General features: G+C 55.4%; 1 protein-coding gene across 4 annotated transcripts; it reads right to left on the reverse strand.

Annotated features, from left to right (window-relative positions):
* Window positions 1–27712, reverse strand: MYH7B (myosin heavy chain 7B). 4 transcript variants are annotated; one of them, XM_061441269.1, is made up of 42 exons: window positions 27602–27712; window positions 26731–26886; window positions 25627–25730; window positions 23832–23975; window positions 23571–23727; window positions 23442–23469; window positions 22377–22489; window positions 19618–19721; window positions 18553–18616; window positions 18333–18431; window positions 17256–17359; window positions 16592–16730; window positions 15334–15452; window positions 15048–15197; window positions 14560–14730; window positions 13687–13866; window positions 13471–13603; window positions 12904–12980; window positions 11442–11529; window positions 10861–10978; window positions 10172–10295; window positions 9292–9428; window positions 8625–8880; window positions 7830–8072; window positions 7476–7652; window positions 7003–7148; window positions 6594–6684; window positions 5462–5851; window positions 4790–4916; window positions 4225–4343; window positions 3799–3995; window positions 3307–3656; window positions 2716–2840; window positions 2350–2465; window positions 2070–2262; window positions 1786–1989; window positions 1562–1687; window positions 1283–1453; window positions 941–1045; window positions 479–574; window positions 227–364; window positions 1–109 (listed from the first exon to the last, which is right to left on the reverse strand). In XM_061441269.1, exons 2-42 carry the CDS (start codon window positions 26825–26827, stop codon window positions 101–103), a joined length of 5829 nt encoding a protein of 1942 aa, XP_061297253.1. In that variant the 5' UTR covers window positions 26828–26886; window positions 27602–27712; the 3' UTR covers window positions 1–100. The 4 variants fall into 4 exon arrangements, with proteins under 4 accessions (XP_061297253.1, XP_061297251.1, XP_061297250.1 ...); XM_061441267.1 differs by lacking the exons at window positions 22377–22489; window positions 23832–23975; window positions 25627–25730; window positions 26731–26886; window positions 27602–27712 and having other exon boundaries at window positions 19618–19710; window positions 23571–23682; XM_061441266.1 differs by lacking the exons at window positions 22377–22489; window positions 23442–23469; window positions 23832–23975; ... (1 more) ...; window positions 26731–26886; window positions 27602–27712 and having other exon boundaries at window positions 19618–19710; window positions 23571–23721.

Genomic DNA, 27712 nt, shown 5'->3' on the forward strand with positions numbered 1-27712 from the left:
TCCTGGCACATCTACGTTTATTCACACAGTGCAAAGCTGGCAGCAGCCGTTCAGCTCCAACCTACAGCGGGCAGCGGCGCAGGGCAGGCACCAGTGCCTGCTACTCGTGCTGGGGAAGAACCACAGCAAAGCTTTGGTGAGAGCCCAGATGCGGTGCTGGGCAGGACGGGGCCATGGGCTGTGCTGCACGGGTGCTGCAGCCCTGTCCCCGTGCTGGTGGCCTTACCTTGGAGGCGATGACCTCCCTGGTGCGGGCGCGCAGTTTGTTGACCTGCGTCTCGGCGATGTCCGCCCGCTCCTCGGCATCGTCCAGCTCGTGCTGCACCTTACGGTACTTCACCAGGTTGGAGTTGGCCTGCTGCTCCTGCATGGGGAGGGGGGGTATGGGCACTGCATCAGCCCCATGGCCCCTCCCTCCTGCGGCCGTCCTGGGGTGGTCTGCCCCAGGCCAGCAGCAGCGGTGGGGACAGGCACTTACCGCCTCCTCGAACTGGCGCTTGTAGCTCTTGACCTTGCTCTGCAGCTTGTCAATGAGGTCCTGCATCCGTGCCAGGTTCTTCCGGTCTTCCTCAGCCTGCAAGTGCCCCAGCTCTGTTAGCAGGACCCAAAACCAACCCCAACTCGGGGTCCAGCTGCCCCACACCTTCAGCCAATAGTCCCAGTGGTGCCAGGGCCCCTCAGACACACACACACAGCACCATCTGTTGCCCATTTGTCATGTGTGTGTGTGTGTGTCCCCAGGCCCCTTTGTGCTTCAGCACCCAGCTCAGGAGGTGCTGACCCATGGGCAGGGGGTGGTTGCTGTGGCCGCAGCCTGTCCTGCCCCTTTTCCCTGCACAGAGCCCAGGACAAGGTGGGGACTGGGGTAACGGCAGAGGCTGAGCACAGGGAGTGTTGAGCTGGGTCCTGCAGGCTGGAGCTGGGACCGGTGCTGCTGTACCTGGTAGCTCAGCTCCTTGATCCTCCGCTCGTACTTGCGGATGCCCTTCTGGGCCTCAGCCATCTTCTTCTGCTCCGTATCCAGCTCTCCCTCCAGCTCCCGCACCTGCAGGGGGATAGAGGCGAGCTCAGCACCAGCCCCAGATGAGGCCAAGACACCTTCCCAGCTCAGGGAAGCCACAGCTGAGACTGAACAACCCCTAGGAAAGGCTTTCAGGTCCTCAGGGACCATCCCTCACTGCCCATGGATTCCATGTGTACAGTCTGGCTCCAGAAGGATGAAGCAGTGCTGGGGCCCTGCAGAGCCTGATGCACCATGAGGGGCTTGCCCCTGCCTTCTCACCCTGGCCTCCAGCTTCTGGATCTGCTTCTTGCCCCCCTTGAGAGCAATCTGCTCCGCTTCATCCAGGCGCATCTGCAGGTCCTTGATGGTCTGCTCCATGTTCTTCTTCATGCGCTCCAGATGCGCGCTCGTGTCCTGCTCCTTCTTCAGCTCCTCTGCCATCATGGCAGCCTGCAAGGCCAAGAGGCATCACCACAAGCCCAGGCAGCCCTGGGGGCTCAATGAAGGTGTTTTGAGAACTTCCCCTCTTTTCCCACCCGCCAGCCCCACCACTCTTACATCTGTGATGGCCTTCTTTGCCTTGTCCTCAGCGTTGCGGCACTCCTGCACTGCATCCTCCACCTCACTGCTCAGCTGTGAGATGTCTGCTTCCAGCTTCTTCTTCTGGTTGATCAGGCCCGTGTTCTGCAGGCAGAGCAGGGTCAGTTCACCATGGCCCTGCTCCTGTGTGGGCTCCGGGCCCTCCAGTGCCAGCAGAGACGCAGGACGCGGCGGTCCCTCACCTGGGAATGGAGCAGGTTGACCCTCTCAGTGGCCTCCAGCAGCTCCTGCTCCGCCAGCTTCCTGCTCCGCTCTGCCTGCTCCAGCGCCGCCCGCAGCTCCTCCACCTCGGCCAGCAGCAGGTTGTTGCGGCGCTCCAGGGCGGCCGCCTGCTCCTTGAGGTCGTCGTTGTGGCGCTGGGTGTCATCCAGCTCGATCTGCAGGTCCTGCAGGGCACCACAGGGTCAGCAGCCGCGGGGCTGGCAGCAGGGACAGCCCCAACCCGGTCCCACCGCCGTCACCCAACCTTGATCTGGGCCTGGAGCTGCCGGACCAGCTTCTGGAACTCGGCGGCCTGGCGGTTGGCGTGGCTCAGCTGGATCTCCATCTCGTTCAGGTCTCCCTCCATCTTCTTCCTCAGCCGCACCGCCTCGTTCTTGGCCCGTGCCTCTGCATCCAGCGTGGCCTGCATGGAGTCCATGGCGCGCTGGTGGTTGCGCCTGCGGGAGATGATGCGTCAGCCCCATCCCTGACAGAGCCAGGGCCACGGAGCCAGCCATGGCCCAGCCCAGCCCCTCTGCACACACCTCAGGTTCTCAAACTCCTCATCCTTCTCCGCCAGCTTCCTGTCCACGTCAGCCTTGATCTGGTTCAGCTCCAGCTGGATGCGCAGAGTCTTGCTCTCCTCGTGCTCCAGGGCCCCCTGTAGAGACAGCAGCAGCCATCAGAGGGTGGCCCCTAGGGGTGCTCCATCAGCCACCTGCCCCAGCCTGGCCTTGTCCCCACCCCAGCGCTATGGGGAGCAGGGGGAGCCACCCCAGTGCCTTGCTGTGGCTGCACGAGCCCCATGAGCCCAGGGGCTGCAGCTCAGCTCAGCCCTGTCCCCTTGGTGCGAGCTGCTGCCCTCGAGGGCAAGGAGCACATGCAAGCATCAGTGGGAAACAAGGACCCACCTCAGCCTCCTCCAGCGCTGCCTGGATATCGCTCTTCTCACTCTCCAGGGCTTTCTTCAGCTTCTCCAGCTCATGGATGGTTTTCCCGCTCATGCTGATCTGGTCGGTCAGGTCAGCAATTTCCTCTGGCAGGGGTGGAAGGGCGGTTGGTCAGGAATGAGAGTGAGACATCCCCATCCCCCTGCCCAGGCTGGCTGATGACCCCCGGCCCTTAGAGAGCAGCTGAGTTGTGCTTGGGGCCACTGCTGCAGTCTGGGTGGAGGAGAGGGCGTGGGAGAGGCGCTATGGATGCATGGAGACCTGCTTGTCCACTGCAACACCCCCAAAACAGGGTCATGGCTCTGCCTGCCACGCACCATTGGCTAACAAGGGCCAAGTGGCGCTGCCTGCCAGCCCATAGTGCCCAGCACGAGGACAGAACAAGGGTGGCGTCTTGGCTGGGCTGCTGCATTCCTTGTCTCGGCTGAGCAGCAAGGTCTGAGCCCTGCCTGCAGGGAGCACCCCTCCCACCACATGGCTGGGGACAGGGGACCCCACGAGAGCAGGAGTCTGAGCAAGGAGCTCGAGGGGAGAGCTTGAGCCCAGTCCTACCCTGCAGGTTCTTGTTCTCCCTCTTGAGGGTCTCCAGGTTGTCCAGGGACTCCTCGTAGGCATTCTTGAGCTTGAAGAGCTCCGTGCTCAGGCTGCGCGACTCCTTCTGCGACGCCTCCAGCTCCGCCTGCGTCTCCTCGTACTTCTGCTTCCACTCGGCCAGGATCCTGTCGAAGTTGCGCTGCTTCTTGTCCAGGGCAGCGCAGGCCGAGTTGGCGCGTTCCAGGTCCACCGAGAGGTCCTCGATCTCTGTCTGCAGCCGATGCTTGGTCTTCTCCAGCGAGGAGCACTTGGCATGTGCGGCTTCCACCGCCTCCTCAGCCTCCTGCAGCCGGGTGGCCAGCTTCTTCCTGCCGGTGGCAGCGAGGGGGGAGTGCTCTTGGCCCATGTTATCCCACCCCACTGCCCACACAGCCTGCCCAAACAGCCTCAGCCCACCACCGAACGGAAACCTGCCACCCGCAAGGAACCCACTTCCACCATCAGACTTACTTGGCTTCCTCCAGCTCCTCCGTGCGTTGGATGGCATCCGTCTCGTACTTGGTTCTCCACTGGGCCACTTCTGCATTGGCCTTGGACAAGTTCCTCTGGAGCTCGCTCTTGGCCTCCACCTCCTCCTCGTACTGCTCCCGCAGGAGGTCGCAGTCATGCCGGGAGGCTTGCAGGGCATGGGCCAGGGCGTTCTTGCTCTGAGGAAGGGAAGAGCTGATGAGAGGAGCCGCTGGCCCCAGGACACCAGCCATGGCACCGGGGCTGGGGGCAGCAGGAGAGGACTCCTGGTTTTCCCAGGTTAAGAAGCTGCCTTTGGGGCTCCTGTGTGCAGGGAATGACCCACTTCCCTGCTCCATGGGGCACGTGGGACACATGGCCCATTCCCTGAGATCTGTGCCATGCAGACAGCGGCCGTAGAAGCCTCACCTTGGTCTCCTCATCCAGCTGCCTCTTGAGTTCCTCAATGTTCTGTGTGAATGAGGTCTTGCCACGGCTCAGCTGGTTGATGAAGGACTCCTTCTCCTCCAGCAGCCGACTGAGCTCCCCTGGGGTCAAACACAGCCCAAACAGCTACTTTGGGGCTGAAGGGCTGCACCCTGCGTTAGCTCACACTCCTGCAGACCCTGTGGCCTTCAGCTGCACGGAGACCTCCAGCAGCATCCCCACCCACCCAAGCTGGGGCCCATGGGCAGAGATACAAGCAGCTAAAGGCAAAGTGGAAGGAAATCCCTCCTGTTGATGCTGGAGCTCATAGAGCATCCCCCAGCACAACCACCATCACCACAGAGGTCCTTTTCCTTGGCCTCTAGTCAAGTTATACAGCAGTTTTCCAAGGCCTGACTGGAGGCACAACACAGACATCCCACCCCCCTGCGCTCCAGATGGAGCTCCTGCCATTTTCCTTTTGTCCATGGGAGAAGGGGGACACTCTGCCTGGCACACCCCACGTGTCCCAGTGCCCCAGGGCGGCCACGTGTCCCCTGTCACTCACCGTTCTCGGTCTGCAGCCTGCCCCGCTGTGCGCTCACGTCGTTGAGCTGCCGCTGCAGCTCGTCCACTTTGGACTTGGCCTCGTTGAGCTGGTCCTCGTAGGTGCGACACAGCTTCTCAGCATTGGCCTGCGTGCCCCAAGCAGAGCCTGCGTGAGACCCAGCCCTGGCCACAGAGCACCATCCTTCCCAAAGGGACTTGCAAACGTTGCCATAGGGATACAGGGACAAGCTACACCCAGTGAAAAACAGACTAAAGGGGCTGCAGGAAACCTGGAGAGGGGCTTTGGACAAGGGCCTGTAGGGACAGGCTTTAACCTTCCAGAGGGGAGACTGAGATGAGCTCTTAGGCAGAAGCTCTTCCCTGTGAGGGTACTGAGGCGCTGGCACAGGGTGCCCAGAGAAGCTGTGGCTGCCCCATCCCTGGCAGTGCTCAAGGCCAGGTTGGACACAGGGGCTTGGAGCAAGCTGCTCTAGTGGAAGGGGTCCTTGCCCGTGGCAGGGGTTGGAGCTGGTGGAGCTTTGAGGTCCCTTCAACACAAACCAGTCTGGGATTCCGAGTCTGTGACTTGGCCATGGCAAAGAGCTACCCAGGACAACATCCCACGGGCATGGCTGTGCTGAACACACCAGCTGCACTGGTGTTCACTGCCCTGCAGAGAAGCAGCACCCACCTTGTTCTTGGTGAGGTACTCGATGTTGGATGACAGGTCATCCACCTCCATCTTCAACTCGCTCTTCTCCTTCTCCAGCTTCTGCTTGACGCGCTGCAGGTTGTCGATCTGCTCGCCCAGCTCGGCCACGCTGTCCGCGTGCTTTTTGCGCAGGGCAGCGGCCGTGGACTCGTGCTGCAGCGTCGCCTCCTCCAGGTCCCGCCGCAGCTTCAGGAACTCCGCTTCCCGCTTCTTGTTCATCTCCAGCTGCGTGGCCGTGGCACCGCCGGCCTCCTCCAGCCGCTCGCTCAGCTCCTCCAGCTCCCGGGACACTTCCGCCCGCTGCTTCTCCACCTTGGCTCTGGCAGCGCGCTCGGCCTCCAGCTCCTCCTCCAGCTCCTCAATGCGGGCCTGGCAGAGACACAGCCATGGAATGGTGTGGGCTGGGAAGCACCTTGGGAGCACCCAGTTCCAACCCCTGCCATGGGCAGACATCCCCTAAGGGGGCCTACATGGATGCTGGAGAGGTATTCTTCATCTGGGACTGTCCTGATAGGACAAGGGGTAATAAGGCAGATGCTCCAAGCACAAGGTTTCACCAGCATCTTTGCCCTCCACACTGGAGTAAGGTGTCACCTCTGCTGCTGGGGAACAAGCAGCCACCAGTCTGGAGCAAAGGCCTGGGCTGGGTTGGGGTTCTCTGAAGCATGCATGCCTGGATGCACCCTGGCTGTGTGTTTTGCAGAGCTCCTGGTCTCCTCTATACACTGACATCAGGATCCAGGATGATACTTGCTTCTTTTCAGTGGGAACCTCCATGCTTTAATGTGAGGCCTGTCTGATAGGAAGAAGCCAAGCATACAAGTTCGGCTCTTCAGAGTTTGGGAACTGGATTTAAGGTTTTAATCTGCACAGAGAACTACACCCTAGAAGCTGTTCCTTGTGCTGGTGCTAGCATTCACCCCAATAGTTCATTCTTTCATGAACTTCTTTTCAGCCTACCATGTTTTAGCTGAGGCTTTGCTTTTTTTCATCACTCTTCTGCCTAGGAGATGTGTTCAGAGAGGGTCTGGGCCATACAGATTCCCCATCACATTACACGTGATGGAAATTGAGGACTCCTAGGCTGTGAGAACAGTTCTGCCCACCATACCTGGAGCTCCTTGATCTTCTTCTGCAGCTGGGCCTCAGTCACTTGCCCATCTTCAATCCTTGAATTCAGCTGACTCATTTCAAAGTCTTTCCTGTACAGAAAGAAGGCAAAGCCCGTGGTCAGACAAACACTGTCCTCCCAAGGACACCTGGCTCCTGAAGCCGAAGGAAGATTGTTCCCTGCAGTGTAACACCCAGCTCTAGAGGACAAACAAATCCCCATAGGAAAGGGACCACAGGCATAAGAAGCAGCTCATGGACTACTCTAAGCGAGCACTGGGGTGGCCAAACTGGCACATCCAAAGCTCCATCCCAGCAGCTCCTGCAGAGGCCACACGTCCACTTGATCTAGAGGTGGGCCCTGGCCTTGCAGAGTCAGCACAGAGCCCAGGCACAGATCACACACTCACTTCTTGAGTTTCTCCTCCAGCTGCTGTTTGTCATTCTCCAGATCCATTACAGACTCTTGGGTCAACTTCAGGTCTCCTTCAAGTTTCCTCTTTGCTCTTTCCAGGTCCATGCGGACTTTCTTCTCTTGTTCAAGAGAGCTTTCCAGCTGGAGAATGAAGGGCAACAGGGTAGGGAGGGAAAGGATCCTTGGCAGCCCCAACCTTCCCCATGTCCATTGCTATGGGAACTTCATCCAGCCCTGAGAGCCAGAGCTGTTTCCTGCTTGGTGTCCAGTCCCATTCTCTCAGCCCAGAACTGCTCTCAATGAGGTACTCTGGATCACCTCTTGGTCCAGGGGCAGTTTGACAATGGGGTTATTCATCAACTAGCCATATTAAACGGGGATCTGATAATGATCCCACCCTCCAGATCCCATCAGGGACAACCTGGAGGTGTGACTCAAACCTCTCTCACTTCACTGTCTATGACTCACATCATCCACTTGCTGCTCCAGCTTGACCTTGGCTTTTGTCAGTGTGTTGACTTTGTCTTCCTCAGCCTGCAGGTCATCCAGGGCCTGCTGATGGGCCTCTTGCAGTGCCTTCTTCTCCTTCGTCAGTTTGGCAATGATCTCATCCAGAGCAGCCATCTCTTCAATCAGGTTTTTCACCTAGAACAGGGAGTCAACAACTGAGCTCATCTTCTCAGGGAGAGGGATGCTTTGCTAATACCCATGAAAGGCTCCCACAAGCCAGCAACCTTGTCCCTGGTGCTTCTCTTTGGTGCCTCCACAAGCTTTGAGACCCCCCAGGGCAATGAGGCTGTGCTCTCAGGCAGGGTCGCTTACCTTGTTCTCTGTGGCATGCTTCTCCTTCTCCACCTTGGCCAGCGTGATCTCCAGGTCGTCAATGTCCTTCTTTAGCTCTGCGCACTCATCCTCCAGCTTGCGCTTCTTGGCGGTGAGGTCTGAGTTCATCTCCTCCTCATCCTCTAGGCGCTCTGTCAGCTCCTTCACCTTGGCCTCCAGCTGGATCTTGGACTTGATCAGCAGGTCACAGCGCTCCTCTGCATCTGCCAGGTTGTCTTGCTCCTGGGACAAGCACAGGAGAGGCAGTGCTCACCCACTGCCCCAGAGCAGGCTCTCAGCCATGCTACCCTGGCCACAGCTGAAGCTCTCCTTGTGGAAGGGGTAGAGCACGCCTGAGTTGCTCAGGTGGACAAAACCAGACAGCTGTGTTTGCAAGGCCCATGGGACAACCACTGACACTAAGCAGGGCCAAAGAGCTAACAGCAACTGAATCTTTCCAGGGGATGGAAACACTGGAAAGACACTTCCTGGAACAGGAAGAGCACAGATCAACCACAGCCAATCAGCAAACACTGTCATCTCCCCATGCTCCTGGTGAGATCACCCTTCCCAAGCCAGAGGAGCACAAATCCCTGTGGCAGCTCGAAGATGGCAAGTCTGTGATGATGCTTCAGGTTTGCACCAAGTCTAACATTGCATTTCAAACAGACTGTGGCAACAAGGGGGTCTCGAACTGCAAGAGGCTGGAGGAGGGATCTAGCATGATCTGCTGCTTCTCCTGCCCATGGACACTGCATTATCTTTAGACTTCCATAGAGGGGGTGAGCCACTCACTGCCTGCAGCTGGAGAGTCAGGTCGTTCTTCTCCTGGATCATGGAGACCTGTTTCTCTTCCAGTTCCTTCCTCTTAGCCTCGGACTTCTCCAGAGCCTCCTTCAGCTTCTGGAACTCCTCCTTCAGGTTGGACATTTCCTTCTCAGTCTGAGCAGACTTGAGCAAAGGCTTGATCTTGAAGAACAGCTTCATCCAGGACCAGTTCTTGACAGCATTGAAGGCCCGGATGTTCCACTGGATGGTATAGAGGGCTTCCCTGGATAGACACAAGCAGAGCATCATCATGGGTGTAGATTTCCCACATCCCACCCCCACTGTAATAGAGGCTTTTGCAGGCCTGGACAAGGCTCTATTCTCCACCAGTATGGAAGTGTGCTGAATGAATGGCACATTGTCTGCACACATAATGGCCCTACTGGGATGAGTGGTGTGGGCTGGCTTCAGGTCTCTTCACTCTGCATCCCTCTGAATCTTCCAGTGGAAACCAAAGGCTTTCCCTACCCAGATACACTGAGCCTCTCTACCAAGCCCATGCCTGACCTCTCACAGGTCTGCCTCCAGCCCTTCATGACAGGGCTTTACCCAACCACTGCCCCAAACCCACTCAAATGTGCAAAGGAACAGGGAGACACACAACGTTTTGCCTCTCCCCGACCCCCAGCTCTACCTCCTGCTGATGATCTTCTGATACTCGATTCGCATGAGGTGCCCGCGGATTCTGGCCTGCAGCATGGTCAGGATCTTGGCCAGACGCTCATCCCGCATCTCCTCCAGCAAGCCCAGCAAACCAGCCTTGAAAAACACCTGCAGGATCAGAGGGAGAGCAGAGTCAGAGCAGAGAGGGCAGCGGGCTCAGGGGGAACATCACCCATGAGGCAGAGCTGACTTGTGGCCAAGGCAGGGGCACACAGAGCAACGAGGGCTGCACACTGCAGGTTCAGCGTCCACTCTGCACTGCACTGGTTGGAGGGGCACCTACACAAGGCACAAGGGGACATCAGAGCTCCCTGCCCTGAGTGGACACAAGCTGCTGCGTTGGGTGGTATGAGCTCAGGCAGCAGAGATGTTCTGCTCAGACCTGTTTCTTCTCAGCCTGCATCTTCATTAGGGACTGTAGTGATAGGACAAGGGGTGATGGGTTCAAACAAACAGGGGAAGTTCAGGTTAGATATTAGGCAGAAGTTCTTTGATGAGAGGGTGCTGAGGCACTGGAACAGGGTACCCAGAGAAGTGGTAAATGCTCCATCCCTGGCAGTGCTCAAGGCCAGGTTGGACAGAGCCTTGGGCGTCATGGTCTAGGGTGAGGCGTCCCTGCCCGTGGCAGGGGGCTGGAAATGGGTGATCTTGAAGTGCTTTCCAACCCAAACCATTCTGTGGTTCTAGGATTACAAGGCCCTTCTCAGCTCCTTCAAGGGCCACACACAACCTGCAGAGCGCAGGGCTCCAGCAGGGCTGTGGCCAGGCAGAGAGCAAGCTGGGCACGGGGAGCACACTGGGACTGCAGGGACAGGAGGAACAGTGTCCCTGGACCAGCTGCCCGCTCTCACCTTGGTATGACCGAACTTGTACTGCGAGTGGTCCAGTTCCAGGGAGCTCAGCAGCTTCTCTGTGGCCTTTCTGCTGTCCACGAACTTGTCATCTGGAATGGCTGTTGGATTCAGGATACGGTAGCTGCAGGGACAAAGCAGAGGAGGACATGCAGAAGAACTCCAGAACAGAGTCCGTGGTTCTATCGTCATCCCTGTACCCCAGTCATGCCAATTCCCTCTAGTACTTCTAGACAATGCTGCTGCACAGGCTGGACCCATGTATGAACCAGTTGCTCCAGGGTGCTGAATGAGCTCTTCTGCAGAGCAGACACCAGGGAACCCTGCCAGATCTTAGTCCCTGAACACAAGGAAGACTGTGCAGGAAGAGGCCACTGGTTGGATGGGGCCAACTACAGAGCAGTAAGGATCCCAAGGGCAGAGAGGAATGGAGCTGAGCCTTGCCACCATCTCCCTGTACCAGCCCTGCATGCCAAACATCACCAGTCTCATCACGTCTGGCACAAAACTCTCCATGTCTGGCAGCACAGGGCAGCACAGAGCAGCAGCAGTGCTATCCCACACGCATCGGGAGCATGGTTGTGGCTCAGACCAGCCCCACACAAGCAGGGGAGCAGGTCAGAGCCAGGGCAAGTCTGTCTCCCCTAGAACACGTGTGGGCTGCTAGGCAAGGAAGAGGAAAGAGTTACCGCTGCTTGAAGTCTGCGTAGAGGATCCTGTTGGGGAAGCCTTTACGGCAGATGCGGATGCCTTCAAGGACACCGTTACAGCGCAGCTGGTGCAGCACCAGGAAGGCATCCATGGCTCCTGTGGATGAGAACAGAGGTGGAGCAGACACTCAGCCCAAGAAGACAGAGGAAATGGAGCTGCAGCATGGGTCTGAACCCTGGAAATGAGAGTGCCCGTGGTTTTGAATGCGGGTGTTAACCCATCCTGCAGGCCTATGCTGAGCGCGAGTGCTGCAGCCTGGGCCTCAGGTGATGGAAGTCAGTGAGCCTGAAAGACTCCGTCATGCCTGCTGTCATACACAAGGCAGCCCAACCATCAATGCACAGCCAAAAGGGGAGCCTGGCAGAACTCATTCTCCCCAGTGGAGGAGGCTGGTGTGGGTCATAGGGGTTTCCACACTGAGATGGGGCTTGCTGTGAGTGGCAGCAGAACTGCTGCAAGACAAGGGTTGGAAAGAAGGTGCGTGCCAGAGTCCTGCCAGCTCCCACATGTGGATGTCACCCAAGGGAACGCCCTGGGTGCTGTCTCAGTCCACACATACCTGGGGTCTTTGTCTCATTGGGGATGATGCAGCGGACAAAGTGGGGCTGCGTAGAGCGCAGGTTGGTCATCAGCTTGTTGAGGTTCTCCTGTGGGACAGAGACGGGGATGAGGCACAGGGTGACACCTCTGCTCCCCTACAACACATTTCTGCAGCCCCTTTCTTCCCCCCACAGGCAGGGACAGAGCAGACGCTGAGAGCCCTCTACCACTCTTCGTGGGAAAGAGGGAATTCTTCCTAATCCCTGTGCTATCCTGTCAACTGGACCCCCCAGCCCTGTAAGCAGGACCACTGCCTTCTGGATGGTGGGAGCAATGGCAGAGGGGACTGGGTGCTTCTCAAGTGTTTGCAGGTAAAGGTTTGCTGCAGGGGACAGCCAGGAGCACAGCACTGAGCTTATCCTCGTAAACAGCTCTGCTGGTGCCACCAACTCTGTGCTCAGCATCCTCCTGATCTAGTGCTGGCATCCACACTGCCTGCAGTCCTCAGCTCATCAGGTTTCCCCTGCACTTCCACAGTGCTTCCCATACCCTTTGGCCATGACAGAGAGCCCTGCCAATCCAGCCTGGGCCTCCTTTCCTGTCCAAGGCAGGGCTCAAGCCAAGACATTTCCTATGGGAAAGGCATCTGCACCCTCGATCTTTGCAGGCTGCCTTCCCCTGCTCGTACAGGCTCAGCCTGCCTGGAAACACCTTCCCGCAGCTCCACCTCACCACAGGGCAAGCTCTTGCTACAAACACCTCTCCCCAAGGCCTGTGACTTGTCCAGGAGGAAGAAAGTCACTCATGTCCCTGCGGGAGCTCTGACACCAGCACTGCCCTCTGCGAGCACCCCGTCACCGTCACCACAGGGCTGTCACGGCAGGACACAGCTTTGGGCTCACACCCCCCCCCCGTGCTGTTTTCCAGTGGCTTAAGCTCTGGGGCAGATAAATAACTTGTGTGGTGAGCATGGGGTGTCACCCTGAGCTGTGAAGGAGCTCAGGTCACCTCCCCGCACAGGACAGCGGCGAGCTGCCTGCTCAGAGACCTGCAAGTTCCTCCTCCATTTTCTTCTGCCCAAAGGCTGTCCTTCCTGCTGACCAGAATGAGGAGAGAAGTAGCACAGACTTAAAGTGATGTTCATGTAGTACATCACCTAAACATCACTACAAGTCTTAACTGCCGCTCTCTCAAAGGCGAAGGAGCTGTGAGCAGCGCAAGCGTCAGCCGGGCGGAAGCAGCACAAGCCAAAGGGAACCATCGCTCTCCCAGCCTGGAGCCCCGCGCCCTTCCCTAGGGCATGGGGACAGGGCTGGGGCTCTGCCAGGCACGGGCCCCTTGCGCACGGACAAGAGGGTGTCAGGAGCTCTGGCTCCTTTAGGTACAAGATACCCCAGAGTCTTGGCAGGGGAGTGGAGTGGGATGACAGTGGGACATTGAGCATGCTTCCCTATGGCCTCGGATGAGGGGCTGGCTCCTACCTTGTGCAGCTGAGACACTGTTTGGAAAGAAGCTGCCTTTTTACGTTTCTCCTTGGTCCCTGGCTTGTGAGGTTCCTCTGTTGGGTTGAAATATTGATTCATTACATCAGCATAACATCTGCTTGGCTTGGAGGATGCAGGAGCACCCCCAAACACCCTCGAAACACTCACAGCCCCTGCTCTCTCTAGTAGTGCCCTGCTGCAGAGCAAAGCCATACAGCAGAAACATCTCCCACAGTACCCAACTCTGGGTGCTGCTCCTCGGACCTCGATAACAACAGACCCCTTCACACATCTCAGGTCACACAGGGCCACCAGGACAGTTATTTAAGCACCACACAAGCTCAGCCTGGTCCTAACTCCCCTCTAAAGCCCCTAGGCCAGCACTGCATGGCCAGAGCACCCACCTATCCAGGTCAGGGAGGTTTTTAGGGGTCAGTGTGGCTCTTCCCCTTGCCCGGGCTGCTAGGTGCAGGAATACTACACCAACAGGGTGTGAGGGTGAGGAGGCTTTGCTGCAGAGGGAGGGGAACTCAAGGTCAAGAAACAGATGAGGTTGCTCCTTACCTGAAGATGAGCCCACGTAGTTCTCATAGAGGGAAGCCAGGAGTTTGTTTTGGGACTTTTGGAAGACAGACACCACTGTCTCATTCAGGGGGTCCTTGTTCTTGTCCAGCCACCCAATGATGTTGTACGGCACCTTTGAGCAAAGAAAAGAGGCAAAGGTAAGGTCGGTGCTCCAAGGGGGTGGTGTGGGTGCTGTGGAGGGTGCCCGGGACGTACCACACCAGCGTAGTGCACCAGCTCAAAGTGCGCCTCATACTTCCTCTTTTTATCCGGCCGGGGCTTCTGGAAGTTGGGCGACTTCCCAAGGTGGTTGTCATAGAGCTTAGCTTTGAAGGACATGTCGGAGGCTTTTGGGAACATGCACTCCTCTTCAAGGATGGACAGGATTCCCAATGGCTGCAGGGGGAAGGTGGTATAAAGAGGTCTGAGCTCAGCCTTGCCATAGCCCATTCCAGAATGGGGGATTCCCTGTGCCACTGAGCAGAGCTTGACCTGGGAGACCTTATCCTCTTAGAGGCAAATGGTGCAAGACATTGACTATGGGACAAGCTATCACTGGTGTATTCCAGGCTGCATCTGACCTCCAGCCAGTCAGAGTGGGACCAGCCAAGCCTGCAAGACTTGGGGGCTTGTCCAGGTCCATCAGGCTGTGGGAAGGGGAGATCCTCTCCAGTATCCTGATAGGTGAGCTCCTTCCCACTGAAAGAGGTGAGTTTCCACCCTGCAGTGGTGGAAACCTTTTGTACCAGCTGCTCTGAATCAGCAAGTACTTAGTAAGAGGCTTTGAGGGGCAGCAAGTGGGTAGGAAAAGGAGGCAGAGATCGATGCTCTCTGGAGGGAAAGGCTGCACCAGGTTTTGTGGCTCACCAGTGGGCAGGAACAGAATGCCTGTGGTTTCAGAAAGTCAAGATTTGTGCCAAAGGGACTCATTGGGCTGCAGGCTCTGGGCTAAGTGTGGGGAAAACAAAGCTGGGCGCTTCCCGCTCACTGGGGGGGGATCATTCCATCTCTGGTACTAGAGCATCTCCAGTCTTTGCAAACAAGCCACCTACCAGAAGTACCATTCCCATGCCCTGACTCATGCTTTACCTTCTCAATCAGGTCAATGCAAGCCTGCAGGTCCAGGCCAAAGTCAATGAAGACCCATTCGATGCCTTCCTTCTTATATTCTTCTTGCTCCAGGACAAACATGTGGTGGTTGAAGAACTGCTGCAGCTTCTCATTGGTGAAGTTGATGCAGAGCTGCTCAAAGCTGTTGAACTGCCAGAAGAAAACAATTTTGCATTAGAAGGAGCCCAGACATGAAGGGCTTCGCTCTTCTGTTTTGTCTGGGTGTGAGGAGTGATCTCTGCTAGGCTCAGCTGGACCGCTACCAGAGCAGGTAGCCAGGGATCACTGGAGGTGTGCCCACAGCAGTGTGAGCTGCCTGTTAGCTCCAGACAGACTAATCCAGGCAAGAGCTCATTTCCCTATCAAGGCAGTTTCTTGGAGGAGAAGGAGCTGTCAAACACCAGGGGACTGCGCTGCCTGGCTACAACAATCCCCCAGCCCCATTGCGGGGGGCCCGCAGAACTCACGTCAAAGATCTCGAAGCCTGCAATGTCCAGTACTCCAATGAAGAACTGCCTGGCCAGCTTGGTGTCCAGGGTCTTATTGATCCGAGTCACCAGCCACTTGAACATGCGGTCATAGGTGGCTTTAGCCAGGGCTCCCACCGCATAGACAACCTGCCAAAGCACATCACGGAGCAGGCCATGAGCACTGATCCTTCTCCCTGCCTTTGCAGGAGCTAGAGGCTGGAGAGCTCCCCTTGGCACACGAAGGACAGACGCAGGGAGCTCAGGGTTACTGAGGCAAACTCACCTGCTCCACGTTCTGACCTTTGGTCACGTACTCATTGCCCACTTTCACACGAGGATGGAGCAAGCCCTTGATGAGGTCAGCTGAGCTGATTCCCATCAGGTAAGCAGCTTTGTCAGCACCTATAAAGCAGCACAAAGGCATGAGGAGGCAGTAAGGAAGGAAAAAAGGCAGTAACTAAAACTTCCCATGTCTCCTGCTGTTCAGTGCTCACTAAACACGTTTTCCCCACCTTCTCCAGAGTCTGGTGTGATTTCCCATCCTGGGTATTGCATGATGCTTTTAAAGTCTGACCTCCTGCCTGAAGTTACTGTTTGGAGGAGATGGCTGTAGCAGACCTGCTGCACATTACCAGGTTTTCAAGCCTTATCTGGGAATCTCTATGCACTTTTCAGTGGGAGCCTGGATTCCCACACAGTGAATTTGAAGTGACCAGACGAGAGGTCAATTTCTTGCTTATCTTTCATGGACTTCCAGCAGCAGACTGCAGCTGGAAAATCACCTCTGTAGGGAAATCACTGCTAAAGCAAAATCGTCACTAATGGCCAGGTAGCAGCTAAATCCTGTGCTGACATCCCTCAGGCAAGAGGAATTCCTTCATGAATGTTAGCAGGAAGGTCTGATCCAGGCAGTCACTCAGCTGCAGCCCTCCAGTTAAGTGATAGGGCTCCCCTTTCCCATCCTGCCTTGAAGCTTGCTCCGTTATATGGGAGCCAGGCATAAGACAGCAGTGCAAAAGCCATACAAAATACCTGAGCTCTTTCCAGGTTTGCTTTGAAGCCTGACCATTCTCTTGATTTGTATTGGATTTTCATAGGCAACAAACAAGGAGAAGTATCAGACAGTGGCTGTGTCCTACTCTAACCACTCTGCAGGAGGCTGTGTCTTGAGCAGGTCCCTGCAGTCCTGACCATGGCCTGGCTCATGCTCTGTGGATGACTGCTCTGGGAGGCTGTTAGTGCCAGAGAAGAGGAGATGAAGGGCAGCAGAAGACTGAACAAGGTGAAGCACAGGCAAGGGGTGAGAGCCTATGATGCTACTGAGGCAAGTCTGATGCAAATGAGACCACCTACTGCTTGCAGAAAAGGCTGCCCTAAGTGTGGCGGCTCAAAGCCAAACCCCTTTGTGCACCTACAGACCGTGTGGTTGCTTGGGGTGACAGCCACTGACCAGGCCAGGGAAGTTACCACACTCTGCCCTTGGAGGGGTCTGCATGCCCAGGCCAGGCTGGGCAGAGCTGGCAGCGTGGAGCCAAACTCACTTTCAGTGCCGTCAGCCTCTGCCTGCTCTTCTCGCTGCTTCTGCTTGAACTTCATGTTGCCAAAGTGCATGATAGCACCCACTATTTTATAGGAGCCGTATTTCTCATCGTTGCTGAAGCCCAAGATATCCATGGCATGCTGAGGAGAGACAAAGCAGTGTAGATAGAACAACATCACCACTCTGGGGTGAGGTCTCCTAACATGCTCTCCCTATCCTGGGGCTCTGGGCAGGGTGCTCTGTCCAGTGCACACCTAGCTGAGGAATCCTGTCCACGGGATTTTGAATGTGAGGCCAGCTCCCACCAGATTCATCTGAAAGCAGAAGGACTAGCCTAGCATCCACAAGCAGGAGGCTTTCCAGGCTGAGCTCTCTCATCTTCTCCTGGGAGCATGGGAAGTGCTCATGTGCTACAGAGCCTTCCTAATGCAGGGAATTACTCTGCCTTCTCTGCCTGCATGGGGCTGTTGATGGAGATCAGAGTCACTTTGCTCTTTCTTTGTAAGCTCAAAGCACGTGCCAATAAACCAGAGGGAACACACAGCTGATTTAGAGAGGGACAAAGAAAAGCCAGGACATGGCCTCATGTCTCCCCATGGGAGATGGAGGTTGTGCTCTCCACCAGGCCCACTTCACGCTGTGCTATGGGAAGGAAATTCACATACATCTGTTGCCATGAGCTCCTCGCCATCATCCATGTTGTCCACAGTAGTTACACCCTGAGAGCAGAAGTGGTAGTCATAGGGGTTGAGGGAGAGCAGCAGCATATCTGTGGGGGGAACACATGCAGAGGGTGAGGTCAGTCTGGCAGAGACCAAGCTGGAGCCGAGGGGCACAGATGAAGAGGTAAGGCTTCACCAGCCTCAGCTACTAGGGGGCACCAGCCGGTGGGAGGAGCACCCTCTTCAAGCCCAGGCAGGTCCACACATGGGTCCATCTCCTCTGTGATGTGCGTCCTGCTTGCTATCTTGGGACATGGCTTGGCTGCAGACTGATTTAGAAGTGGCCATCCATGTCCTCGTGACCACCAGATAAGATTACTGCTCTGCACAGTGCTCCAGACCTGCCTAATAAGGTCTTGTCCTTGAGCTCAATGAGCCTGCAGGCAAGGGGCTGACCACCCCGGGGGACTGTGCCAGCATCTTCCTGCACTGTGGAGAGGGTTCTGTGCACCCCATGGAGCCTGGGACCTAAGAGCAGGGCTGCCCCAGGGCAAGCTCGGGTCTGCTGGGACTATCCTAGGATGTGTCTCCACCAGCGAGTGAACTGTGTAGCTGTTTCCGAGCCCACCTGCAACACATCACCTCATTCAGGTGGCTGAAGGAGCTCAGAGCAGGCTGCAAAACACTTCCCCCTACCCCAAAATGAATAAGAATCCACCCTGCACATGCTGAGGTCAGTGCTGTACCCACCATACGATAAGGACTCTATGCAAGGCAGCTTTGCAAAGCGTGCTCCCACCCTGCAGGTAGACCCAGAACAACCTCTGCTCCTAGGCAGTTGCAGAAAGGGCTTTGATCTGGCTTCTCTGTCTGGGAGGATACAGGAGGCTGGAGTAGGTGAAATCCCTTCCACCCTAAATTATTCACCAATCCTACGATCCTGCGCAGCTAACAAAGCATCTGAGGGCAGTATTTGCACGTGAGCTGGGTTTGCTCATTCCCTGCAGACCTCAAAGCTAACACAGAGCCCTTTCTGGCCATTTTCAGGCCATCATGCTAGAAAAGCCTCAGCTGCCTTACCTTGCAGCTCTGGTTTCTTCCCAGAGAGGATCTGGTAGTAGATGTGGTAGCTCCGCTCTTTGGGCTGCTGGAAAATGACTCTGGATTTTTCCAGGAGATCTGGAACCGAGCAGGGCAGGGGGGTGAGAGGAGAGGTTGTTCATTCCCAGAGCTGACCCAGCATCAGCACACATGGGGAGGTGCGATCCCTCCCCACGGCAGCAGGCACAGCTCTACTCACAGATGTCAATGTCTGCAGAGGCCAGCTTCCCTGAGGGGCCAAAATGGATCCGGATGAACTTGCCCTGGAAACACGTGCAGAAGGTGAGTGCTGGGCTTACACACTTAAACCGCTCCCAGAAACCTCAGACAACTCCAAGGCACTGGTGATTTCCCACTTCTTAGGCTTCTGCTGATGCCAGGAAAGTTACTGGGTTCTGTGAGGGGTGGGTGGGTGAAGTTCTCTGGTTTGTATCATCAGGCTTTGAACACCAGGCAGGCAGAGATTTCACTCACAGCAGATAAATCCTTCTCATAGAATCATCACAGAATCCCAGGCTGGTTTGGGTTGGAAGGGACCTTAAAGCTCATCCAGTTCCAACCCCAACCCCTTCCACTAGTGCAGCTTGCTCCAAGCCCCTGTGTCCAACCTGGCCTTGAACACTGCCAGGGATGGGGCAGCCACAGCTTCCCTGAGCACCCTGTGCCAGCGCCTCAGCACCCTCCCAGGGAAGAGCTTCTGCCTAAGAGCTCATCTCAGTCTCCCCTCGCCTTGTCCTGTCCCTTCAGGCCCTTGTCCAAAGCCCCTCTCCAGGTTTAAGTACAGACCTACTCTTAAAGCTGAGCAGTTCTGTGGGGCAGTGTGATACTGAGTCCACCCCAGCCTCCTGCTCCACAGTGTGCTGAGGAATCTCACCCTGGAGTGTCTCCCGTCCAAGGCACGGGAACAGGCATCACAGTATCCCACAGCAGACCAAGGCTGTGCTTAGCAAAAGAGATGCTGCTCCCTGGAAGGGGCACACAGCACTCCAGGCTGTGCTTACTGCCCCTCAGCTTTGGTCCTGTAAGGGATGTCTCTGCAGCCACAGGCTGTGACACCAAGGCATTCATTCTGCACACCATTTACTGCACTGATGTAACCAGAAGCAGCCTGGCCTCAGCAGTCCAATCCCACCAGGAAGCAGAGCCTCCTTCCTGCTACATGCCTTTGGCTCACACCAGACAGAACACAATGGCACAAGTGATGCGTGCATTCAGCTTGCATAAACACAGCACTTTAGCTCTCTGTCTTGCTCAAGACACTTACAAAACGAGAGGAGTTGTCATTCCTTATGGTTTTGGCATTGCCAAAAGCTTCCATGGCTGGGTTAGCCTCAATGATTTGATCTTCGAGGGTGCCCTGCAAAACCCAAAGGATGCGTCAGTTCCCACCCAGCCAGAGGGGATCTGTTACCAACAACACAGGGAAACAGTGAGTGGGGCTCCTTGCACCATCTGCCTGCTCTGCCATTCAGAAGAGCCTGCTGCTCCTCAGGCATCTCCTTGTCTCACAAAGCAATGCAGCTTGGTTTGAGGGTCAGAGGCATTAGGCTTTGCAGCAATGCCCTCTGGGGGCTTCTCCTTGCCTAAACTCTGAAGACCCAGGCTACTCTCCCCTCTGCACACAGCAGCCCTTAGCCTCTTTCTCAGGCTGCTACAGTATGAAATCAAGAGCAAGCACACGCTGTCACCACAGCAGTCTGAAACATTCCAGGCTCTGACTCTGACAGGAATTTCCTCTTCCACCAAACATAGTCTGGGACACTTTTAATCACAGAACATTGCAGAAATGACCCAGAAAGCAGGCTTGATCCATGACTCCCTACACTAACAACATGCACAGCAGGGTCACAGGGTGGTGGGAACACACCACCAGTCCCAGGCAATGTGATCTGCTGAGCTCACCGGAGCAAGCCCCACAATTAACCTCGTTCTTCCATTCATGTTTCACACACACAGTTCAAAGATAAAGAGACAACCTCCACCTAATGCAGGCAAAGCAGGACAAGAATTCAAGGAGAGAAGCAAGAAACTCATGCCAAGCCACACAAAGCACAGTGGAGGCTGACAACAGTAGTAGAGTTTGGTGGCACAGGCTCCTGCAGGATTTTCGTGAGAGCTTTATGCCCATGCTCTGACCCATTCCAGCCCATAGGACTTTCCCTGCACAGGAAAGCTCTGAGCTCTGCCCACCAAGAGCTGTACTGTGCCCACCACCACTCCCCAGCTCAGCAGCTCCAGCTGGGTGGAAGGTAAAGAGATGGGGAGCAGCTGTGAATCACAGCTTTAACCAACTGCACTTTGTCTCTGGGATAGCCTCTGATCTGTTATCCTTAAATCCAGCCTGATCTAAGCTGTCTGGCCTGTGACACTCAATGAGGGCTGCCCCATGGGCTGCCCTGGACCCACAGCTCCAGCCCTCCAGCAATCGCATGTGTTAATGAGCCTCCCTTTAGTGTGCACCAGCTAAAGGCTGTCCCTCAGTGCTCAGAGAAACTGAGGACCAAGGGCACAGGGCTGAGCCCTGGGGGTGCTGGCAGTGCCAGGGACTGAACCCGTGCTGGATTTCCAAAGGATCCCAGTTGTTTCCTTGGAGCCAAGCAAGCACCTCAGAAACGCACCCCTAGGACATGAGCTGCCTGCACCATGGAGGGCTGAGCCTGTTCGGGTCTTTGCAGAGGGTGGCAAGTCTAGGCATTAGGAGTACCCAGGTCTGAAGCCAAAGCACGAAGCTGCCCATGGCAAAGAGGCTCTTCCCCTGCTCCTCAGCACGACCACCCTCAGCTGGGCTTCGAGGCTTGGGGGAACACTGACAGCTCGGATTTTGGGGGCTTTGTCTTCTCTTTGGAGGAGCCCACACCCCCCCACACCCTCCCCCAGGCAACACAAGGTGCTGGCTAAAACCAGTGTTTGAAGAGCAATGATCCCTTGAAGGAAAGGTTGGAGCCAAAAAGGTAGAAAGTTGCTAAGAGATGAAACACCAAAGCTCCAAACTACGGGAAGGTGGGAGGTACAAAGCAAAGTGGAGAACTAAACACTGCGCCTGCTCCCAGACCCAAGGCAGAGGCCCCACACAGGCATTCCTCATCACCCCATCGCTCTGTGGTGCACCAGAACTGTGCTCAGCATTAAAGATTAGGAGTCTACAACACTTACCCCAGTTTTAGTGGCAAGAGCTGCCTAGAGAAAAGAAAGAAAATGGTCTTTAGCAATCCAGAAAAGGCAGGCAAGAACCACAAGAAGCATGGTCAGAAAAGCAGGGCATGACCATTTAGTGCCAATAAACCGTCCAAGAAGAAAAATGGGAGGATTAAACTCTGCAAGAGATGCCAAAAAGTTGTTAAATAGATTAGCTCAAGAAAATAAAGAAATGCATCAAAAAGCAAGAACGGTTAAATCCAAACCCAAAGAAGAGTAAAGAAAATAATGCCAAGGTATTGCTTGACTGATACCTAAAGCAGCTAGTTTGCTTCTACAGGGGAAAAGCAGGCTGGAGCCTCAACGTATCAAGAAGAAATAAGCACTTGCAAAGGCAGCTCAAAAATCACCAGCACCAAAGAAATGCAAGAATCAAAACAAGAGCAAGAAAAGCACAAGGTAGAAAAGGATCAAAATGAACAAGGGGGGAAAAAAGAGGAGAAAAGGATGAAAAGCAAGGCTTAAAAGAGGCAAGGTGGGAAATGGCAGGTTTACTGCGTTCTTTTAATACTCCTTAAGAAGAAGCTCTGTGGGGTGTTGAAGGAGGAAGAGAAGATAAAGAGGGTACATAAGGCACCTCTTCCAGGCTGCGCAGATTGAGCAGCCACATGAAAAAAGTCCATTTCCCCTTGAGCAAAGTAATTTCAAGCCTTGCTTGTTCAAAAGGCAAGGAAAAGCCAAGCCCTGGGTGGGTCAGACCAAAACAAGCTTCCAAATGCAAAAAGATGGGGGAAGAAAAAAACAAAAGAAGTAAAAAGAAGAAAAGGGGGAGGGAAGGGAAAGAAAAAAAAACACCAAAGAAAGGAAGACAACAGCACGAGCTTGTTTCAAAAGAGGGTCTTACTAATTTCTTGCCCGGTGTGTCGCCCAAGGCTGCGACAATGGCAAAGTACTGAATGACCCGCTTGGTGTTTACAGTCTTACCAGCACCAGATTCTCCGCTTAGAGCAACAGAAATACACAGATCAAGGGCATGAGACAAAGAACAGGCAAAACTTCAAACAGAGACCCTGCCACCCTGCTCATCGCGCCAGGAAGGAGCAGCACAGTCTCGGAGGGGTGGCACTGTCAATGCCCTCCAGCCTGCGGGTGTGCGTGCTTGTCTTTGGGGCTTGTCTTAGGAGCGAAACCCAGCTCCATCCTCACTGTGTCCTGCTGGGGGTGCCGCAGGGGCTCAGCTGCCCGCTGCAGCTATGGCAGGAGGTGCTGGCACCGACCACGGCCGTACAGCCCCAGCCCCGGGGCTTCAGCTGTGAGGATCAGGCAGGACCCAGGTCTGCTGCTCCCGCTCGGGGGGTTTCAGCACTCTCTGCTTTGCTGGGGGGTCTTGGAGCCACCACACCGGGTGGATGCTGCATCAGGCACAGCCGGCGGGCTGGCTGAGCTCATCCCTATAGTTAGCTGCTCTCCCATTGTAATCCCAGATCACAAAGAGCCCGGGGGGAGCAGAGCTGCCACCGGACACGCACCAAGCATCTCTCTGCAGCCCCTACGTTTCCTAATTAGGCTATGGCCAAGGCTAAAAATGTCCACGGCTCCTGGCAGCGGCATAGGGTCCTTTAGAGTCCTTTATATAGCCCTTATCTATATGTCACTTGAAATCAACCTGGCCTACACCCTCCCACGTCACCTTCCTCCCCCACCACCGCCCCTCTGGCCACCTCTGCCACCATCTTCCTCTGGCCTTGGCCTCCATCTCTCCTTTCCCCTTGCTCCTCAGAGGCAGTTGGGGGGCCCCATGGCAGCTTTGGGGTGCAGGGGAGCCTGCTTGTCACCTCACGTGTGAGGTTGAGTGGGAAGGGATGGGGGACATGGCCGAGGGGCTCCCCTCGGGCACAGGGTGCTGCCCAAGCACTTAGCATCATCAGACTGAGCAGGGCAAGGGGCACTTACGTGATGAGCATGGACTGGTTTTCACGGTCTGGAAGAGAAGGAGGAGGCATTAGGACAGTGCCACCCCCCTCACCCCCAACCCCAGGAGCCCAGACCCCCCAGGATGGGGGGCCCAAAGCGAGGGCTTACTGCGCAGCATGTCATTGTAGGCATTGTCGGCGATGGAGTAGATGTGCGGGGGAGCCTCCGTGCGCCTCTTGCCCTTGTAGGCTGCCACCACCGGTGCCGTGTAGACGGGCAGCCACTTGTAGGGGTTGATGGTGACACAGAAGAGCCCCGAGTAGGTCTGCAAAGGGAAAGAGGGCGGGTGAGGGATGGGGATGCCCTGATGCCCCTTCATCTCCCCACCCCACCGGGTGACCCCCGTCTGCCGGGGTGCCAGTGGCTTACGTAGATCATCCAGTGGGAGTAGCGGCGCTTCAGGTTGTAGAGCACAGAGGCCTCGTTGAGGTGCGTCAGCATGGCCATGTCCTCGATCATGTCGAACTTGGGCGGGTTCATGGGCTGCAGCTCATCCTCCTTCACCACCCGCGTCTGCCAGAGGAGGGGCACAGGTCAGATCGACCCCCGTCCCCAGTGAACACCCTCTAAACTGCTGCATGGGTGGACATGACATCGGCATGCTGGGCACCCTGCCCCATGCCTGCTGTCCTCCCATGTGGGCTGGTGGGGTTAGCAGGGCTCCAGCCACAAAGCCCTGTTGCGACAGTCAAACTCCAGACCTCTTCTCTCCCAGGGAGATGGGCCGCGGCTGAGACCAACAGAGGGGATGCAAGCTGGGGGGCACCATGATATCAGCCCACAACATGCTCAACACCCCTGTCCTGTGCCCTTCTTCACAGCCTAAAACCCTGTGGGAAACATGGACTTGTGCTTAGAGAGATCCCTGGTTATTTGGGCAAACAGCTGAAGCCTGCACCCCATCACTGATAACTGCGTTTATTTAATCCCAAGCGCTGGGAAGCTATCACGTTACGAATCTGGCCTGAATGGAAGAAGCTGCATTTAGCAAATGGTCTTGTTAATAAAGATGAAATGAAACCTTTCAAAGAGGTTTTTTACAGATGGCTATGAAGCGTGTGGTGTTAGAAGGTGTTAGGTGTTAGAAGCGAGAGCTGGAAATGCTGATCCAGGGAAAGCAGATACACTTTCAGAAGTCATCTGTGACATTGTTAAACAAGACAGTTTCAAGAGGGAGCAGCAAAAGAGGTTTGGAATCTGCTTCGCTCACAGAAGCCGAAGATCTTTCAAATATCAGAATAATTTTTAAAATTTATACCCCCTCCCCAATAAATTTCATTTTGGGGAGGGCAAATTTCATTACTTTTTTCCCCCAGTTTCAAACAAAAATGTTTTCAAAGCCTTGGCACTTTCATAGACAATTACATGTATTTCTTCTAAACCTGGCAGACACGAGCGCTTCTCAGTGCCACTCTGACCAACTGAGGAATAGCAATAATAAAGCCTGTGATTTACTGCCCGGGCAGGTCTTTGGGTTTCTTCCCCAGTGTTACACCAGTCTTGAGTCTCTGCACTGTGATGAAGTTGTGGGGCCATGAGACTCCCCTAGCCAAGACAGGAATATTCATTATTCCATTTGCAGCTATTGGCACTGGATGTTACCAATAATATCAACTGATCCTTGTTTGCTCATTATCCTGATAAATACCAGCTGACCCTGCCTTGCTTTGCCTCCCTCCCGCTGCTGGCAGACTGGAGCCTCACCACAAGGCATAGCTGGGGCTGCCCTTTGCCTAGCGCCTGTTCTCCCAACAGCGCCACAATCCACTGCAAATCCCCGCTAAAATGAACAGGAATTGGCCAGCTGGCCCCTTACCTCTGGTCTGAACCTCGGAGAGGAGCCGGGCAGTGGGTTCAGCATTGCAAAGGGCTGCACTGGGGCAGCCTTTCCATCCAGAGCCTGGAGCTGTGCTGGGCCAGGGCTGTCCCCTTGGGTCTGCCCTCACAGGAACTGTGTTCGAAAACCAGCGCTCCATGGGGGGATGCTGAACCACTGCCACTCCTGGCAGGTCATCAGTGTCCTGACACTGCGTACCCTCGGGGCACCACTGATCACCCGGGTTATCAGCAGGAGCTCAGCTAGTTTAAGCGTGAGCCTGTCACATATATCCACACACACACACACACTTGCTATCCCTTGGGAAAGGAAAGGTATTTTGCTTACTTCCTTATTTTTGGTTTCCACAGTGACTTTGCCACCAGTGCTTTCTTTGATTTCCACTTCTATATAAGCCTCTTTCTCATCCGGGATCCAAGCACGCTTCTTTCCTGGAGAAGGAAAGAGATGAGATTGAGATAGGAGAGAGAGGAGAGAGGAGAGAGGAGAGAGGAGAGAGGAGAGAGGAGAGAGGAGAGAGGAGAGAGGAGAGAGGAGAGAGGAGAGGAGAGGAGAGGAGAGGAGAGGAGAGGAGAGGAGAGGAGAGGAGAGGAGAGGAGAGGAGAGAGGAAAGAAAGGAAAGGGAAAGGGAAAGGAAAGGGAAGGGAAGGGAAGGGAAGGGAAGGGAAGGGAAGGGAAGGGAAGGGAAGGAAAGGAAAGGAAAGGAAAGGAAAGGAAAGGAAAGGAAAGGAAAGGAAAGGAAAGGAAAGGAAAGGAAAGGAAAGGAAAGGAAAGGAAAGGAAAGGAAAGGAAAGGAAAGGAAAGGAAAGGAAAGGAAAGGACACAAACCAGGTTGAAATGTAGGAAACCATTTGACATTGTCAACTGAAAGCCACACGAATGCAGTCAGATAACATGGAAGGAGAGCAATTCTTCCTTCCTATGTTCTTGATCTTAGGAGCTGGGGTTTCTTTGCCTTCTTTGTGTTTGGCAGCTGCTTATTTTGCCAGGATCGACTTTTAGCCTGACCCAAGTCTGCTGTTCTTGTGCGCTTGCACTGGGACCATCATGAAAAAAGGACGGTGAGAGGAAGCAAAATTCTCCTCTTTTGCTGAACCAAGAGGAGCAAGTTGGGCCCTGGAGCCTGAGCTGCGGTACAGCGGGGTGGCTGGGACAGTGCGGACACCTTCAACCTGGAGCTGGAGAAGGCTTTGACCTCCCTCAGCCCATCTCCCTCAAAGGCCACCTCTGTAAACTAGGGGAGAGTTAAAAACCTGCTTTTCCTGCTTGTGAGATCTTCCTCCATGGTGGTGGGGGCAGCTCTGTAACACCAGCTCCATGAGGAGCAGCACTGGGAAAGGGATGGGGATGGTCTCCAAAGAGAGCCGTGGCCAAGGGGCTGGCGTGGGGAACACACATGGGGCTGTGCCGAGAGCTGCCTCAGGGTCTTACCATCGAAGGGGATTGTCTGCAGCTTCAGCTGCTCTGTGTAGCTCTTCCGGAGGTACTCAGCAGCCTCCCCAAACTCACTCATGTCCAGCATAGACATCTTGCCTGGCTGGAGGAAGACCTGGCAGCAGTGAAGGAAGAGTGCAGGACACCTGAACGCTGCGAGGAGGGAAAGGACAGTGAATCAGTGCACGGGGAAAGTGCCCGCCGCTGGGCTGCTTACCAAGAGCAACGTGCTCACCAAAAGACCTTTTAACTTTAGAGAGACAACAGAGAACAACAATAGTAGCTAATAAGAACCATAATAACAAGGCAGTTACCAAACACTTTCCCTTCTGCCGCTATCCAGTCCCAGCTGGGTGAGTCGGCACCGCTTTGGTGTCAAACCCAGCATTCACATTGTAGGTGTCACCAGAGATCGTCAACGACACCCTTTTTCTTGATAAAAGCTAAGCCTATTCCAGCTCTACAGACCTGCTGGAGCCCTAGTACCCTGCACAAAACCTCTGCACAGCCCCAGATCTGCTGGAAGATCAAAGCAAGGCTGGAGGTATTATCCCTGGGAAGACCCCTTCTAGAGGATCGCCAAGAGAGCTGCTTGGAGGAGTTGGTGCTTTCCGTTATCCATCTACTGCAGCATCACACAGCAGAGCTCCGGGACGTGGCAGCGACCACAACCATGGCCACTGCTGGTAGCCAGGAGCTCGGCACAGCACACAGCCCTTAGCAGAAGACTCCTGGCGCAGGTCTGTCCCACCCTCCCCTGTACCGCCGCAGTCAGCCCCTGTCCTCCGGGATCACCCACCCTGCAGAGGTGAAGCGGGTTAGTAGCAGAGGACAAGCACGCAACACAGACATGCTCTTTCTTACTAACCTTGGTGATAGGACTGAGTGGCTGAGTGCGTGCAGCAAAGCCCCTTTTTATTGTGTCTGTCAAGGTCAGAGTGGGAAAAGATATGTCAGAAATTCCCATGTGTCATGTCCA

Source organism: Pezoporus flaviventris, unplaced genomic scaffold (assembly GCF_033815535.1).
Source record: "Pezoporus flaviventris isolate CSIRO_AGI_PZ_B2104156 unplaced genomic scaffold, CSIRO_AGI_Pfla_v1 ptg000213l, whole genome shotgun sequence".
Taxonomy (NCBI): domain Eukaryota; kingdom Metazoa; phylum Chordata; class Aves; order Psittaciformes; family Psittacidae; genus Pezoporus; species Pezoporus flaviventris.

Bases quoted from the DNA above. Each gene is read 5' to 3' on its own strand.
- MYH7B (XM_061441269.1), bottom strand. From the start codon at position 26,827: ATGTCTATGCTGGACATGAGTGAGTTTGGGGAGGCTGCTGAGTACCTC. The intron at 13,867-14,559 runs GTAAAGCATGAG...TTCCCCCTGCAG, and splicing joins GCATTGACCTGATTGAGAAG to CCATTGGGAATCCTGTCCAT. The intron at 3,657-3,798 runs GTAAGTCTGATG...TGCCACCGGCAG, and splicing joins GAGGAGCTGGAGGAAGCCAA to GAAGAAGCTGGCCACCCGGC.